This window comes from Pyxicephalus adspersus, chromosome 2 (genome assembly GCF_032062135.1).
Source record: "Pyxicephalus adspersus chromosome 2, UCB_Pads_2.0, whole genome shotgun sequence".
NCBI lineage: Eukaryota > Metazoa > Chordata > Amphibia > Anura > Pyxicephalidae > Pyxicephalus > Pyxicephalus adspersus.
In genome coordinates this window covers 104,523,799-104,543,057 of record NC_092859.1, presented here as the reverse complement: position 1 = coordinate 104,543,057, position 19,259 = coordinate 104,523,799, and the positions used below count along the sequence as shown (strand labels likewise).

At 37.0% G+C, this 19,259-nt stretch overlaps 1 protein-coding gene across 8 annotated transcripts in view; it reads left to right on the top strand.

The window, feature by feature from the left end:
- MAGI2 (membrane associated guanylate kinase, WW and PDZ domain containing 2) overlaps nucleotides 1-19,259 on the top strand; it is a 394,804-nt gene that overhangs the window by 356,681 nt on the left and 18,864 nt on the right. For all 8 annotated transcript variants that reach the window (XR_011919492.1, XM_072401735.1, XM_072401731.1 and 5 more), the window contains 5 exons: nucleotides 572-757; nucleotides 2,146-2,302; nucleotides 3,131-3,371; nucleotides 4,157-4,300; nucleotides 9,975-10,113. Coding sequence is in view for 7 of the 8 variants with exons in the window: in XM_072401735.1 (XP_072257836.1) it covers nucleotides 572-757; nucleotides 2,146-2,302; nucleotides 3,131-3,371; nucleotides 4,157-4,300; nucleotides 9,975-10,113 (867 nt within the window). In the remaining variant the exon portion in view is untranslated. The remainder of the gene's footprint in view (nucleotides 1-571; nucleotides 758-2,145; nucleotides 2,303-3,130; nucleotides 3,372-4,156; nucleotides 4,301-9,974; nucleotides 10,114-19,259) is intronic.

Here is a 19,259-nt window from a genome sequence, read left to right as displayed (position 1 = left end):
AACCGAAGAGAAGAAAATGAGCACAGTATTTGATTTCCTGCCAATAGCAAACAATTAAGCTTGTCATTTTATGGAAAAATTACTCAGTAGTTCAGCTTTATATTTTCTGATTACCAATAACTGACAAATCCTCAAACACTGTAAAACAACGTCCGTATAATTACCTTTGTAGCCTAATTAAACTATGATTGTTCTTTTGTTGCCATGTATTTTTTCAAATGGTTTACAGATTTGCTTTCACTTCCATTAAAACCATTGTTCACAGGACAGGAAGTAAGGGTAAATCTGGAACTCTGGATAGCAGTAAAAATATGAGAGTTCTAAAACTTACCCCACTTTAGCCAAATATGGAAAATGTATTTTAAAATGTAATTCCCCCAAAGCTAAAGTTTCTTAACTATAAGTAGTATAAAGTTTGATGTATTCCCAGCCTCCACCTTACTTCTGTGATCAGTATGAGGCATTCTGCACTTATTTTTATGCTGCTAAGATTGAGGTTAAAACAGTTGGACTCTTTCACTTAACTTTCTAAAATCAAAACCTAACCTAAGTTGTATGATTTTCCTTACAGCTGTACCACATAAAATCGGCCGAATTATTGAGGGAAGCCCCGCAGATCGCTGTGGAAAGTTAAAAGTTGGAGACCGGATCTTAGCTGTGAATAGCCAGTCTATAATCAACATGCCTCATGCAGATATTGTTAAACTGATCAAAGATGCAGGTTTAAGTGTAACGCTATGCATTGTTCCTCAGGAGGGTAGGTAGCATATACATACTTTATATACAAGTTACACTTTTACAATACTGACATTATTGTGGAATTGCAGTCTGGCATACCATACTCCTTATTGCCCACATACTTATCCTACCTGCCTTCATTCCAAAGTATATTTGGAATATCATATCATCCCATATTTTATAGTACATTAGTTCTGATAGCAGCCATTTTTCATGATAAAAAAAATATATATGTTAATGTGCTTCCCCTGTAACAAAAATCTCTAGTGTAATAAGCTATAAAGTGCAATTATTCTTTAAAAGAAAGATTTAAAAAGAGTATTTGCACCTTAAAATGTATTACACACAAGATAAATGTTATAGCACTGTGAATCATCACATAAATATATGTATTACCTATATGTACATTATAACTTTTTGTGTAAGAATATTTGTGTGGGTTGCAGTAGTTGTAAGGGAACACTTTAGGTTGGGTTGGATATAATTTAACATATTATGTGTGGTCAAATCATATCCTGTACAGAGCCATAGCTGTACATCAGACAAAAACATTATTTGCTTCATCAGTCAGGCAGTGTTCCTGGTTTGTTTAATTTGCAGTTAGAAGATTATGGGGTGATAGCTCTGGGGTGATAGTGAAAGTACTTTAAGCAGGATTCTGTGCTCTGAAGTAATAAAGGTGTGGTAAACCTATTGGAATGTAGGAAGAAGAAAAACAGTGGAATTTAAATATATATAGAAATTGAGTTTTTAGTACACACTGCAATGAGTATATGTGCAAGTCCAATTTGGTAGCACATATGGGATTATAAACCAACTCCATCCTTTACTTATTTCATTAATAGAACAACTATTAGTTTTATGCGACAACACAGAAGGAAAAATCTGTACGAATTTGTCTAGATTAGCCATACCTACATGTACGTGTAGTTGAACATTCTAATATATGTTTAGGAGGGATGAGGGTTCTTAAGTGTGAAGGAATTATCAATATCATAATAAATAAATAATAATTGAGGTAAACTGAATTCCATCTTATTAACTTGTGCATATGGTATCTTAACCATCAGTTTTTTGGTGACGGTTAAGATACCATATGCACAAGGTAATAACAAAGAAATTAAATTAATTACTTCAATTATGATTCAACTTTATGATAGTAACAATCAATTTGATGGTTTTATGTAATTTTAACTCAGTATTGAATAAATTAATGTTTAATATTTTATTTAATAATGGTGTATATTGTGCTTGATTGATTGCCTTTAAAGTCCCCAAATCATCTAGTTGCATTAGTATTTATCATTTTCATTGTGAATGGTAATGTGGCATATGATGCTGTTTTGGTAAAAGAGGGGAAATTGTCTAATTGATTTATTTAAAATTAAACATTTTTGCCTTTTACAGATTTAAACAGCCCAGCATCTGCACCTAGTTCAGAGAAGCAGAGTCCAATGGCCCAGCAACACAGCCCCATGGCGCAGCAGAGTCCAGTAGCCCAGCACAGTCCCGTAGCACAGCCTCCTCCCCCTCAGCCACTGCAGTTACAAGGCCATGAAAATAGGTAATTTCAACTTTCTTGGTAGGTCCAGAAATGATTTAATGGGCCACATAATGCTGCTGTAGCTTATCAAATCTGTGTTTGATATAGCATTCACTGTAAGGAGAACCACTTAAATGCTCTACTTCTTAATTAGTAAATCAGAGTCAGCATGTGATATCATCAAGAGATGACAGCAAATCTAAGGGTCCACTCACACTGATTTAATAAAATGCATTTAAATGTAGTTTTTAGCAAAGCATGGTTGGCACATTTCTGATTTTCATACGTTAAGGTTTGCTTACAGTACATTCAAAATAAATGAAGCTTCTTTGAGGCTGCTTTAACTTTAACACATGCTTACAAGCTGTGTTAGTGCAACTCATTATCTAAATGATCTCTTAGAGCTCAGAGGATATCCTAATCCTGAGACCCAGCTCTAAAAACTTTTCTGAATTTTTTATAGTCTGTGCAGCTTAAAATTTGATTATTCAAAGTATGGCAGTAGCCTAGTTGTGACTACAGGCTTTAATGTTACTTTTACCAAATAAATTAAAACAACACTATAGCTATTCAGTTTTTTAGAGACTGTATATGTTATTTATTGTTATGCTGTTTATGCTTAGAGAGTAATGGCTAAGATGCAACAATAATTTTTTTCATAACAATCATTATTTTCAGTACTGGGAGCTAATAAGAAGGTAATATAATTACATGATGGATTGTTATGGCAAATATATTATGTATTTTAAAATTCAGCCTTACATCCGAATATTACATAAAGACATTTTCTAAATTAACTGCATGCAGCATTATAGTCCACAACTTTTTAATATATATTTCTCTGTGCAGTTACAGGTCTGAGGTAAAAGCCAGACAAGATGTAAAGCCAGATATTAGGCAGCCCCCTTTTACAGACTACCGTCACCCATCAACGGACTATAGGCAGCCTCCTGTAGATTACCGGCACCCACCAGTACTCGATTACCAGCAACCTCCTCCTTTGGACTACAGGCAACCCCCTCTAATAGATTACCGGCAACATTCTCCTGACACTAGGCAGTATCCACTCCCTGATTACCGACAGTTTCAGGTAAGTGTTTGGGTAGTAAATGAAACATTAAAAAAATATAAAAAATACTCTCATCATATCTAACAATGATTTCAAGTTTTATTCTTTGTTATATAAAATGTATTTAGTAATCTGTCAACTATGGTCTTTGCCTGGAGGGGTTCTCTTGGCCTTTGATATCTGTGGGCTATTCTTAGCTATGTTTTAATACACTAAAATGCCCATAAAGGCAAAAAATATGATGGTGTCAAAGCACATAACTGTACACAAAACTGTGAATGAGATAGTTGAATTATATAAAATGTATGCACTGAAATCACCCATGTGGTACAGTAGATATGCCATATGTGCACTGTGAGAAGACTGTTGATCGGTTGGTTCAAGCAGTTTGCAAAGAAATAGTTTATTTCAGTCGGCCTCAGAGAATTTGAAATGTAATTCTCATTAGAGCTATTAGTTGCACTGTTTTGGGATTTTCCAAACTCTCAGATTAGGAATCAAAACACTTTATTGATTAATAGGTGTTGCCAAATGGGAAGTTATTCCCTTGCGATTCGCAAACAAATACATTTATATAGTTTTGGGAAAACATTTGTGAACACTTTGAAAAACACCCTAAATAGATGGCTCCTAATGATCTGATCTACGTCTATGTCATAATCAATAAACTAGCAAATCAGAACACACTGAAATGTAAAAAATGTTTGAAAGCATATGTTTATAACAATGATATGTACTTCATGCTAAATGTTGTAAATAATTCACAGGAAGCATTAACCCATAACAAATCTTACTACACCTTACAGGATTATGACTATTTCACAGTAGAGATGGAGAAGGGAGCTAAAGGATTCGGCTTCAGCATACGTGGAGGGAGAGAATACAAGATGGATCTGTATGTGCTCAGACTAGCGGAGGATGGCCCTGCAATACGAAATGGGAGGATGAGGGTAAATTCATTTGGGTAGATTTATTCAGAATAATATATGTATAAATGTGATGACCATTATCATAACAGAGGTAAAGAACACTGAGAGGTAACAGGTAAAGTTGCATGCTATCTTCAAGTATATTAAAAAAATATATAAAAATATATTGAAATAAGTACATTTAATTCATTATGGTAAAGCACTGTTGTTGCTGGTCCTGCTTGTCCTGCTTGTCCTGCTCTGATGGAAATATTGTTTCAAACAAAAGAAAGATTGAAGATGTCAGATATATAGGTATTTCCATGTATGCTTTTAGTATAATATAATGCATTTCACATGTCTATGTTGCCTCTGGCACTCAAAAACTGCCAGTTTTATACCTTGATGGGAAGATTGTTATGAGGGATAAAAACAGCAGAAAAGGTCTGTTATGAATGGCAGTAGGAGTTTTGAGCCAGTACATTATGACATTAATTGTGCTTAGCAGAGACTTTTTAGCAAAGCATAGCTTAGCATTTTATCATGGATATGACATCTAAACTCTTTATACCAATGTGATAGATTTTTTTCATAAGAAAAACTATATTTGTGTCAGTGAACATAAGTAATAACTAAATACATAAAGTTTTTTTTTTATATGTATTTTATTAAATTAATTGTGGATTAGAATTAAAAGACAATGAGATGTCTGGATACATTCACTTAGGGCAATTACACTAAATCCAAAAGCTAGATTTGTAGTCCATATCATTAATGCAGTTGAACTGTTGGTAGTGTTTTTTGTGGGAGTGTGTGTTTACAAGTAAGGATGAGGAAAAAGTGTTAGTGGAGTAAAATGCTGTAGTAATCAAGCAGAAAAATAAGTTAAGCTTGGTCGATTCACACAGCAATGTTTTGTGGCATAATTTCCACTTCCATCTGGCCATGAGGAAAAACAAGCTATTTAGTTTAAATTCGTTTTATTTCCATATTCAAGACTAATCACAAAATGCATTTTTTAAATTACTTTGCGATTTAGGAAATTAAAAATATCGTTCTAGGGAGTTTATGTTGTCTAAATGAAATAGGCGTATATTCAGAGTGAAATCTTTTTGTCATGTTAAGGTAGAGATAAGTTTGTGATAAGAAATGAATGACTTTAATGCTGTAGAAACTGAATTAAAAGTCTTAGTCACATGGGTTTAGGGAAAAAAATGGACACTCAGGAACCCTCAAGGCATGATAGATGGAAAAATACCTTTGTCTAATTTCCTCTTAACAATCTCCATCATGCTTTAAAACTACTGAAAGCATAAACCTAGACAAAACTCTAAATGTTAATTATCTACTTCCAATGCCGTACATCCAGAATCTCTCACATATCCTAATTTTAATGGTCCAATCATATTTGTTTCTTCTTGGACATATGTCCTCATAATTTTTAGATTAAATACTCTTATTTATTAATGTTTTCAGTCAATGGAAGTAAAACTAAGAGTTTTTTGCATTTTTTAAGCAAATACCATATTGTTGTGTGGGGCATTGCTTTTTGTAAATTATCTTTAGTATATTTATGAAATTTAGATCTGTGTCTGCATCAGACTGTAGATGATTTTTAGTTGCATAGCTTAATTTTATATTTTTTCTATCCTAAAGGTATGCTAGTTATCTTTCAGTATAATAAAATCTAATTATTCTTAATATTTTTGTGCACGGTTTCCATTGGGAAATGTAGTGTCTCAATATATAAATGGGTTTTCCTCTCCAAACTTCTGTGCTTTAGCTCAGAGCAATTCTGTGTTAATTCTGATTCTATTTGGTTGCAGTTGCCCTTCCATGAGTAAAGAACTGTGAAGAATTAACTGTAGGCTTTCATTCACTTAAGCGCAAAAATCAACTGAAGTAGTTGATGAATGCAGTTCAAGCATTAAGGCTTTGACATGTTGTTCATTATCAGCTTGAGGCAAAAGTGAACATTCTTGAACTACTGTACAAATACTGAACTATCACTGGCTTCCAAGGTTCCTTAATAAATTTTGTAACACATTTATGTGTCTTGTCAAAAGAAGATATAAAAAAAAAACTGCTCTCCCAGATGCCGTTGTATGTGCAGTCTCTTTATTGTTTTGTTTGGCTAAATAATAGATTTGACAGAGTTGTGTTCTCCTATATTATGCAAGGTGGAAAAAAAGCAATATTAGGAACACCGTAATAACAACAACAAAACTGTATTATAATACAATAGCGTTAAAAAAAAAAAAACATTTTATGCCTTTGTAAATGTTTAGTTTTTTACGTCAAATGCAACAGGACAGTGTTGTACTTCTCCCGGGTATACTACTTTCCTTGACATACTAGATACTGCTCAATAGTAGTCCTGAATACCATATTAGTGGCATCATGATTAGTGAGAAAGTTTTTTTGTTGTAAATCCTTAAAACCTAGCATTGTCACTTAAATTTCTTGAGGGTCATAGGACCCTGCAGAAACATGTGCCTTAAAAAAAAGCCCTTGAACATGTGCCAAGTGAAAAAAGAAAAAGTAACCACGGCTGGTTTTAAAAATATTGTTAATATAATATATATATTATATTAATATTTATATCTTTTTTTTTTTTCTCTTTTTACTTGGGACATGTTATCTTATATCTATCTAGTAAGGATACCTCCCTCTCCAGACCACACAGCTCAAAATCCTAATTCAGCAATAAATCTCATTTAAGAAAGGGTTTCGGCTGATACATGTATCTAGGTATTGCAAATTGAAGCCAATGGAACCATTTGTAAATTTCTCTGCACTCTACTCTTTGGATGAGATCAAATCCTCTAAAGACTTAATGTAATTTCTTTGAATAATACATTGGGTGTTGGTGAGATGGATTGTAACCAAGATTAGATGTTTATTTGTAAAGCAAAGATTGATTCCCTTTAAATGGTGGATAACAAGCATAGTGGTACACAGTGTGTATTTGCTTATGCACAGGTAGATAAATTATATTTTTCTATGGTAGACAAGTGGTGATTAATATAACAATATATCCATAGCAATACAGGTTTTGGAAGCTCCTAGCCAAAATAATACAAAGTACAATTGTGTACTTCTTCCTGGTTAGTTGCTAGAACATGGTAAAATTGGGTGAATTTAGATTCTAATCAACTGCTGCAAGAAAATCAAGTAAAGAAGAACAGAATAAAAAAAAGGAAATAAATACATCCAGAGGCAGATATGTCAAATCATTAACTTCTCATCACACAAAAAAATTGTATTTATGCCACATTTGTATATAATGGCATCAATATTTTTGTTTGAAGATACAACATAAACAAATAAGATATGAATATCTGTCATAGTTCAGTTGTGAGAAAGAAACGAGAAATAATCATATTACGCTGTTTCAATACACTTAGATCAAAATGTCAGTTCTTTTCATTTCATTGTGTGTCTTTAGTCTGTGCAGAGTAAAAGAAATATGTATAAGGAGACATTGCTACAGCGATTAGGTACTAGTTTTAGATTTGTTGGTCTTTACATGTTTAGTATTTATTAAAAGGTAATTCATAAATAACGGAAAATAGCAAGGAACATTTATCTTAGTTATTTGTACAAGCGTATTATTACCTGACATTTACTGACCCCACTAGAAAATTTAAATAAACTTCAATTTATTCTGGTTTAAGTGAATGCCTTGGACAAAGTAAATAGGCTGTAGATATTTATGCCACAAATGGGATTCTGATCTTTTGTATGGGATTGGGTGCCATTGCAAGTAATGCTGTTAAAAGTCAATACTGCTGGGGCAAGCAAGGCAGATCATCTCTCTTTTTGCCAAAGATGTAATAATACCATTTATTATTAGTCTTGTATAATATTATTTATTTATAGATCTTCATACCCCATAATAAAATCATTAAGAGTATTATCGAATATGTTAATAAATGCATTTGTGATATACTCACACACATATATATATATATATATATATATATATATATATATGCTTTTGGCTGTATTTTGTAAATCTGAGATATAGGCTCTTTACAGACTTGATGTAAACTGCAGCATTATATAACATGATTAGCAAAGCTTCCAATGCTACCATTCAACTGTATGAGAGCAGTCAGGAACCACTTTGTTTGCAGGTGGTCTCTTTGTAATTGTGGTTGTGACACAGATTCTGGAAACTACAGGTATTTAGCAGGTTAGGTTTTAATCAGCCACAGCGAGCTCTGTTGTATCTGGAAGAGCATGAACAGCATTTCTAACATTAAATAACATAGTCAGCTTGTCCACAACATTAAAAGATAACACTGACACAAATATCACAGCATTTCAGGCTCTAACTACATATTGTGTACCTTTACATCCATATCCTATCCCACAATAATGATGCTTGCTGCCACAAAAGTGTAGTAACAATGTGGACATGACTGCTCTCCAAGACTGGAGAAGATAGAATACCAGTGTGAGCCAACAAACCTAGAATGGATTTTATCCAGTTTAATTATTTGCAAACTAATAGCAAATGAGTTTGAAGAAATCCATTCCAGGTTGTTGGATCATATCAGGTTCCTATATTTTCTCCAACTTGGCTTGGAGCTTTAATAAATCAGACTCAGTATTTCTCTCTATATAAAAGTTCCCAGTAATACACAAAACTTTGAACGTTTGATAGATCTTTGTGAAGGCAGTCACTTTCTGATTATACCACAGCAACTAATAGCTGTGTTATAATCAGCTTAGATTAGGCCATGCTCTCAGAAAGCAAATTTAGATTTTAAGGTCTTTTAGCAGGGTCTTCTCCTGTGTCAATGTCTGTATTTGTCTATCATTTGCAACCCCTATTTAATGTACAGCGCTGCGTAATATGTTGGCGCTATATAAATTCTGTTTAATGATAATAATATTTCACCCTTCCCTTACCAAACTGGCATATACTATTTGCACATATATACACACATGGGGCAGCCATATTTGCCCAATTCATGTACAAGATAAGATTCCTGCTTTGTACCTATATGCACTTTACTTTAGACAGTTTTTACTGGAGCAGATATCTCTATTGAAGGACTTCTACTCATCTTCTTTCCAGCCACAACAGCAAAATGTTGGCTTTCCCATCATTTATTGGATTGGTGAAAATAGTAAATCATTGCAGCAGGTCCTAAACCATCACCATTGTATAAAAAAATAAAATTTTGGCTGTAGACATACTTGAATTTAAGGGTCACAGATTTGTAGGGAAACCGTTTCTTTTTTTTTTTTTTGTGCCAAAAGTGCTGGGCACGGAATGACTGTTCCAGGTGTCAGAACCAGCGTGCTGGCTTTTAGGCATAGGCAATATAAATCCCTCCCTGCTTACAGTAAATGGAAACCCTGCGGGCACTTTGTTAAATCACTTGCAGGACTTGAGTTTCATCCCTACGTGAAAATCATTCTCAAGCTCAGTGTATTAAAAATGAGATTGAAAGCATTTCAAGAGCCTGTTGTATTACATTGCCATTGACAACTGAATTGTACAGCTGAACTTTAAAGCTTCAGTTAATTACCCTGAATTATATAGTTTACTGGAGATAGAGTTATCTAAGCCGTCACAGCACATTTGCCTTGATGTTTGACTAACATGTCGTTTTGTAACAGGTTGAGCAAACAGTTATTCTTTGAAAATACATTTTATTAAACTCCTTGCTTTATTTGATCTTTTTTTTTTACCTGACAGGTCGGTGATCAAATCATAGAAATCAACGGGGAAAGCACACGAGACATGACACATGCTAGAGCAATAGAACTCATTAAATCTGGAGGAAGAAGAGTAAAGCTGTTACTAAAGCGTGGAACAGGGCAGGTCCCGGAGTATGGTGGGTTTTCACATTCCTAATGTATTCTTTGCACGTAAACTGTTGAATACATGGTTTTACTTTTTATAGAAATACATTTTTTAGCTCAGACTATAAATAATTTATAAGCACCACAGATGAAAGCCTCCTAGGAAGTCATTGTTCATGTAGTACAAACACCCTACACTAAATTTATTGGCATCTGAGTGTAACTGTTTTATTACTCTGCAGTTTGTACCTTGGCCAGAGGATATTATTTTTGTATTTAGGAAAATCATTTAAATGTGATTTGCTTATTTAAAATTATGAAATCATAAAGTTAATATGGCAGTGAAAATTAAGGAAAACAGTCATCGAAAACCACTGTATTAAACTGTACACTTAAAATTAATGCAGATCCAGAAGGTTTTAGAAGTCCATCTAGATCTAGTTAACTTTTGGGCAAATATCCTAATGCATAAATTAATACAGTGATATTATTTATATATAGGGAAGCTGTTTCACAACTAAAGGATGTGTATTCATGCCTATCTATTCACAGAATTTGCACAGTTCTGCAGGGCAGAAGGCACTATTCTCTTTACTGCAGTTAAGCAATACAAGTAGGACTTTGCCCTTCCCCAGCCTGTGACTCAACAATGGCAGAGAGGCAGCAGAATAGTGAACTAAGTTTTTTGTCATTCTATTACCCTAAAGTTGACTGGCTTCCCATTCTGTTTGACTATCTCCTAGCCTAGGCACTGCTGTAGAAATCAGTTACACTGACTGCATTAAAACAAAGTACAATAAATGATGAAATATTAAACTCAAAGCTCTATTTATGCCTGTTTCTTATTTGCCCATAGTTAACTTTTAATTAAAACTCCAGAACAAAAAAGCCAGAACAGCTATCATCTGACAAGGTGATTGTCTTACACAACACCCTTATAAGGACACCATAAGCATGTCCCTCCAGGAAACAAACACTCCTGGTCCTTTGCAATAGTCATATCAACTTTATTTATAGCTGAGGCCCTCATTGGTATAAAGGGCCATACAAATATGCAATACTTGTACTGTCACTCTTTAATTCAATACTTTTTTAATCACTGACCTGGATCAAGCATGCAGAATAAATGTCAAAGTAAACTTAAAATACAGGTTCTGCATTTTTGTTTCATGTTAATGCTTCTATGAGTGCTGGATGCATTTATGAAGGTAGCCACCATATCCTTTTAATGTTTCCTACATGTCACTCCATTTTCCACAGACATTCAATTTAACATGGTTTATTTTAGGGCAGGGTTTCCTGAAGTGTTTACCACTGACCCCCAAAGATCAACGGAACTACCCAAGGACTCAAAATGACTGGGGGTCCATAAAAGGTCGGTAAATGTCTGGAAGTCAATAGGTGGCTACTAATAGAAAGTCTGTTGGGATCATTTAAGCATTTGAGGTCTCTGTAAATTATGCCAGTACCTAATCCAGAAAATGAGGTTGCTAGCAGTAAAATTTTATTTTCCAGGTTAGTTAGTTGGTCCGCCACCAGTATCACCAGTCTTGAGTTGCCTCAGTCAGCTGTCTGTTTTTACTTTTCTAATTTACCAGTCTGCTTTGCTTTGTGTGCTTTCCACCATCACCAAGGATATATGTAAGTGTTCACTTCCCATGCTAAGCAGACCCCCCACCTTATATTTTGTTGGAGAGCCAGAGAGTACACCTATCATAATAGGAATGATGCCAAAGAACTGTTTGCTGTGCATTACTAAAAATTGATTATTGCAGAAACCATAATTAAATTTGCTGACACTAAGAGAAATTGTTACTAGTATATACATTTATGTGAACTACGCTTCTCTGCAAACGAATGGGAAATAAAGAAAGCAGTTCAGTGCAGCCTGAATGAATGGCAGTGCTACTCAACTCCCTAATCTAATAGCAGTAAGATTTCCTGTGAGTCTTCACGAAACTTTGAGGCACTGCCTGTCCAGAAATAAAGTCAAACCCTACGTCATGTCACACATTTCTAATAATTATTCTGTAATAATTTGTCTACACGTCCTCATCCTGCTACATATCTGGGCTGTCTGTCAAAGGTAAAGATAAGACTCAGGAGCGTCACCTTTTTAGCTGTGACTGGGTTAGCCAGGTGAACTCAGACTACAGATTCAGAATTTCTGGTTTATAAGATAAACTTATTTGTATACGCTCAACCATCAGCTTTAGAAACTTTTCACATTTTTAAAAAATCTTTAAATATAGCAATTTAAAATTGTGTAAAGAGAAAATGCAAAGTGTCAAAGAATCCAATAACTGACTAAATTAAAGTGAGAATTCAGATTGCTTTTCTAGTTTTATTTAAAGTAGAGAAGAATTAGAACTTCTATTGCAACGTTTCTCTGCACTTTTCACATTGGTGTTCACAGTGATGAACAGTAAAGGGAAAACACCAATATATTTACAGATACGTGTTCTGACCCCTCTTACCTCCCTTACCCTGGTGACCGCACGGACAGTGAAAGTAATACACCAATATATTTAGAGATAGGTGTTCTGACCCTATTTACCTCCTTTACCCTGGTGACCACACGCACAGTAAGGGGAATATACCAATATATTTACAGATAGGTGTTCTGACCCCTCTTACCTCCCTTACCCTGGTGACCACACGGACAGTGAAAGGAATACACCAATATATTTACTGATAGATGTTTCGACCCTTCCTACCTCCCTTACCCTGGTGACCACATAGACAGTGAAGGGAATAGTTATAGATAGCCCACTACCTCCACTAAACCAAAAAAATTTTATAATCATAGCTGTATCCTGTGACCACAAGGAAAGTGAGTGGTAATGGACTGAAATGGAATGAGGTTTGAATTTGATCCAGCAGTGGGTCTAATTTAAACTTTCACTTTTCACAGACATGCACAAATTCAAGTGGGAAAACTTGAAAGACTCTGACCTGTTTGACCTTTCAACTGTGGTCAGCAGGAGTTACCAATGGTTGGGGCTTTGATATGTGCCAGGCTCATTAAAAAGCTTATGATCCTATCAGCCTTATGTTGTTACTTTTGAGCAGTGTAGGAGTGTCCCCTTTCCAGGCATGGAGTCCAGGTAACCAGGAAAATAGGGGACAGCAAACATGCCCCCCCCCCCTCTGTTCCTGTTCATAGGTCTACACCTTCTCTCAACAGTGATAGGTCCTATAGTTGAGGGCAGGCTTCTTCCCACACCTATTTCCAAAATTGATCAGGGAACTTGTGCAGTGGGGCTTATATTGGAAGCATTTAATAAAGAAAAGGGTTACATTTGACCCCTTAACTCATTCCCAGACAGGGTAAAACAAAATGTAATTAGACAAACAGGCACTTTACAAAAATTATTTCCTGAAAACAGCACATACCAGTTTTTAAAAATAATTTCACCCTATATGTAGTCCAACAGTCCAGCACTGTAATACAACATCAGTCAGTGATGAATGACAATATTAGCCTGCTGCATCCCCAGTGCTTTATGACACATCCCCATTGAAGCTATAAAAATGCAGGAAATGCCTTTGCTATATCAGCAGAATCTCATTAATCTGTCAGTGATGGGTTCAGTCATCCATGGAAATAGCAAATTAATGCACTGCTTTATTGCCGCATCAGAGATCTGCCAATTAGTGACATGTAAATAATGTATTGACAGCTATTTAGACATCACTCAAGCATATTATTTAAAGTATTGTACTACTTTCAGTGTTGTGCTTTAGGTCTCTCTCACCTTGTCCAACAATATTTTTGTTTTGTTGTTTCTTTTTCCATTTACTGGTAATGGGTAAAAATTCCCAACTCCCGAAGCCTATCTTTTGGTAGTCTGCCTATTCATTCCACTAATGGGACTAATGTAAATAAAATATTATTTAATGTACTTCAGTAGTATTTTAATCAAACATAGGTTTGATGAACTTCAAAGAGCGTTCAGGGAACTTGGGCACATTTGTCCAGAGTGGTCCTAAATGAAGCAATGAGCAATAAAACAAATGCATAAATTCACTGATTTTTCCTCTGCTTTGGCTTAAAAGTATTAATGTCAAACAACTGGTACCTATTAAAGGACACCAACATTTTCATTTACAGGCCCCCTGTAAAAGGTAAGCTGTTAAATTGAATCATTTTATAACACACATCATACATTACATAATGTATTCTAAATCTGCGCCATGCTTCTTACCTTCTTTTTGCTCCTGCACCTCCATGTCCAAGCCCTGGCGTCTTTTTTTCTGGCCACATAGTGCAGCAGGGCTTTGTTATCCCCTGTTACACAATGGTAAGGATTCTTACATCTAACAACTCAGTCAACACAAACGCTACCCATTGCATATATTAGCCACAGAGCTTGATAATTGCTGATATACATGAGAGGAAGCATTGTTTCTCTACTGATACTCTCTGGTGACATCTCACCCAACCCTGGTCCCCCATGCAGCCTCCCTCTTCGATATACTCTCAGTAAGTTCTTCTCCTAACCTCATCCCCATTCACCCTACCCATAAGTCCTTACCCCCTCTGTCTGGCAGTCCATAGAATGTCAGATCTGTTGGCAACAAATTAACCTCCATACACAACCTTCTCCTTTCTAAATATCTGAACATCCTGCCTCTCACTGAAGCTTCGCTTTCCTCCTCTGACTCTGCCTCTGCTGCTGCTCTCTCCTATGGGGGCCTGCACTTTACACATACCCCTAGACCTGGCAACAAAGTATAGGGTGGTGTGGGTCTCCTCCTCCCACCTAACTGTACATACATAGTCCTTCCTACCCCACCCTCTCTTATTTTCACCTTATTTGAAGTCCACTCTGTCCGTCTCTTTAGCCCCTTACACCTCATTGTTGCTGTTGTCTACCGGCCCCCTGGCCCAGTATCACAATTTTTGGATAACTTTGCATCCTGGCTCCCTCACATTCTTTCCCATAACCTACCCACCCTCATCCTTGGTGACTTTAATGTTGTAATGGATGAGCCCAACCTTCCCTCCTCCTATTTTCTAAACTCTGCAACATCCCCTTCCCCTTTCTGATCATAACCTTATCACCTTCAACCTATCAAACTCTTGCCCTCCCTTGCCACATCCCAGACCCTGCCATCTTCCACTACCCCCGCCCTGCCAACCCCCAACCCTTGCACAACAATCACACCAAAAAGCTACAAAAGACTGTTCGTGCAGCTGAGCGCAAGTGGAGGAAATCTGGCCTCAGCGCTGACTTCATGGACTACAAAGCCAAGCTACAAAGCTTTTAACACTGAGCTCACTGTCACCAAGCAAAATTATTTCTCCGCAGTCATTTCCTCTTAAGCTTCCAACCCACGCAACCCCTTCTGTACAATTGACTCCCTCCTAAACCCCACACCTGCTCCTCCCACAACATCCTTCTCTGCCCAAGACATTGCCACCTACTTCAGAGATAAAATAGACACAATCAGACATGATGTCTCTGCCCACCGAGCCGCTCCAACCATACCCTCCCCTTCCACCTGTAAATCATCATTGGCCTCCCTCAGCCCCATTACTGTGAACAAAGTTTTATCTCTTCTCTCATCATCTCCATCTACTACCTGTCCACTTGACCCAATTCCCTCTGATCTACTCTGTGCCCATTCCTCCACCCTGGCCCCTGCCCTAACTGAACTATTCAACCTCTCCCTTTCTGCTGGTAAATACCCCCTAGCTTTTAAACATGCCATACTTCTCCCTATACTAAAGAAACCCTCACTGGACCCCTCCCTACCCTCTAACTACTGTCCTATCTCCCTTCTCCCATATGTCTCCAAACTTCTTGAAAGCCTTGTCTACAAAAGACTCACCAATTACCTAAACCAACCAATTACCAACTCTCTCTTTGACCCCCTCCAGTCTGGTTTTAGATCTGCCCATTCCACTGAAACAGCCCTTACTAAAGTGTCCAATGACCTCATCAGAGCTTAGTCTCAAGGCAACTTTTCCCTGCTCCTTCTCCTTGATCTTTCCTCTGCATTTGACACTGTTGATCACCCCCTTCTAATACAAATCATGCCCTCCAGTGGTATCTGTGACACTGCTCTCTCTTGGTTTGCTTCCTATCTGTCTGACCGCTCCTTTCAAGTTTCTTTGAATGGTAACTTCTCCTCTCCCACTCTCCTCCCTGTTAGTGTTCCCCAAGGGTCAGTCCTTGGACCGGTTCTCTTTTTTTCTGTACACCTCCTCTCTCTTCATATCCTCCTTTGGCTTACAGTACCATCTGTATGCTGATGGTACTGTACACTCAAATTTATCTGTCCACCCCTGACCTGTCTCCCTCAGTCCTGGATAAGGTCTCATGCTGCCTGTCGGCCATCTGATCATAGATGTCTGACCGATTTTTGAGACTCAACCTGGATAAAACAGAACTCATCATCACCCCCACCCCCCTCAAATTCCGCATCTCCCCCTGACATATATCTAACTGTTAACAACACTGTTATTCGGCCCTCCCCTCAGGCACGTTGTTTTGGTGTCACCTTTGACTCTGCCCTCTCATTTACCCCCCATATTCAGAACATTTCCAGGTCCTGTCACTTTCACCTACGCAACATCTCCAAAATCCGCCCCTACCTGTCCCCTGAGACCACCAAACTCCTTGTACATGCTCTTATCATCTCTTGTCTGGACTACTGTAACATCCTCCTCTCTGGTATTCCACTAACCCGACTCTCTGCTTTACAATCTATTATGAATGCTGCAGCCAGACTCATCCATCCTTCCTACCACTCCTCTTCCGCTGCATCTCTTTGCAGATCTCTACACTGGCTTCCATTTCACCTTAGAATCAAATTCAAGCTCCTGTGCTTTGCCTTCAAATCCCTCCACAGTTATTGTCCCACTTACATTTCTGACTTGGTAAAAAAAAGTACTCCCCCAGCCGCTCTCTCTGCTCCTCCAATGACCTACTAATGACTTTCTCACTCATAACCTCATCACGCGCACGGATCCAAGACTTCTCTAAAGCTGCCCCAACTCTCTGGAATGGTCTCCCTCGACCTATTCGGCTTGCTCCTACTTTCTGCTCATTTAAGAGCACTCCAAACCCATTTTTTTAAACTTGCCTACCCACCTTTGAAATCATCACTACTTGCCACCACTACATATCCCCCTCCTATTGTGTGTAAATTCCCACACCTACTGGATTGTAGGCTCTGCAGGGCAGGGTCCTCCCCTCCTGTATCACTGTCTGTATTAGTCTGTCATTTGCAACCCCTATTTAATGTACAGCGCTGCGTAATATGTTGGCGCTATATAAATCTTGTTTATTATTAATAATAATAATTTCTATTGACTGATGGTCAAGCACAGGATAATCGGCCAACATGTTGGTCACTGGGTATCCTGCCGTTGGAAGAATGTTTTATATATCATAGCATAGGGCCTAATTTTTTTAAGCTCTCCAAGGTTGGAGAAGATACACTTTCATCAGTGAAGCTGGTGGATCTAGCAAACTTGAAATGGATCTATGGTCAAAGATTGAAAGCATTAGCTAACAAATAGCAAATTACTTTTACGGAATCCATTCCAGGATCACCCAGATTAACCAATGAAAGTGTATCTTCTTCAGTCTTGGAGAGTTTTAATAAATCAGGCTTATAGTGTCTTCAAGTAAGTTAAAACTTTTCTAAATGTACATGTATATGTATTTAAATATAAGTGAGTCAATATTTAGTTTTTGTACTATTGTATATAATGGTAAAACAGAAAACAATCTGTTTTGTTAGCGTTAATATTCATAGTCAATTTACATTCCATTTTATGGGTGATAGGTGTTCATGCTGGAACTATGAATATCATTTTCTTTAGCTTACATGATGCCTGTGATGATGAACCCTACTGTTATTGAAAAAATCAGCAATTCATTAAAAATAAGCACATATTCATCTAGATTAGAGGTAGGCAAACTTCCGGTCTGGCCTAACGCCCCCCTAGTTATTTATTGTTGGATCCGGCCTAATTGAATTGTCGTGTTATCGAGTTCCTGCGATATCATCGAGTTCCCGCACAGCAACCCCACTTACTATGCCTAAAGAGCAGAAGCAACGCACAGCTACCAGTCTCTGGAAGGTTGACCTCGAACGTCGTGTCTTCAACCCCGAATGGACTGACAAATTATTCTTCCTCCAACACGGCAACAAAGCCCTGTGTTTAGTGTGCAACAACACCAACAGCACTTCCAAGTGGTCAAATCTCGAGGCATTTCGATGCCAAGCATACGCACACGTACAGAGACTACACCGCAGTTGAGAGAAGACCTTTCCTTTCCTTGGTCACCTTGTTTCTTCTGGCCTAGGCACTTCTTGACCTCCTGAAATGGCCTAGTCCAAAAAGTCCAAAGGCCTAGGTCTAGGTCCAAAAAGTTTGCTTACCCCTGATCTAGATGATTTAATGATAGATATAATTGGATCACTCTATTTTGTAAAAATATTCTGTACTTGGGAATCGTACATTGCTTGTACCAGTATGCAAACTTAACCTAGTAAAGTTTATTTTTTCAAATGTCAAGAAAACATAGAATATTTTAATGATGCAGCATGAGTAAGAATTATAAAACCAGATCATTACTAGTTCATGGTTATTTTTTACAGCCCCCTCTCCCGCCAAAGCAGCGGGTACTTTATAAGACTGCTTTTATAAAGGTAGCATTCCTTTGTAATCAGTGCTAGGATGTACTCACATTCTTTTTTCTTATGTTTCCACTGGAACACTTAGAGTTATGGAAGTGCTTGTTACTATAGCAACATCTGCTTGCCATAACTTCTAAAAGGCCATGTAATTCATGTTCCTTGTATTTAAACAAACCCTGTAGCAGTGCGCCTTCAGTATAACTACCAGAAATAAACATAAATTGATCAACTATGATTTTATTAGGTATGCATTTCATATTAGAAATTGTATATCAGGAATTCTTTAAGGTTCTATATGGAGTATAATATTGTATTTGTTAATCTAATAGAAGTTTAGTATTTCCAAACAAATTCATAATCTTTCATTATAAGTGGATCTCAGATGCATACAACCGAATTTTCCTGCTGCTTATCCTGCCAGTCAATGCTTACATTGCTTGGTCCACCAGAGGTTTTCTGAAATGTGCATATACAGAGTCCGGTAATAGAAATGATTGCCTGTGTTTATCAACAGCTT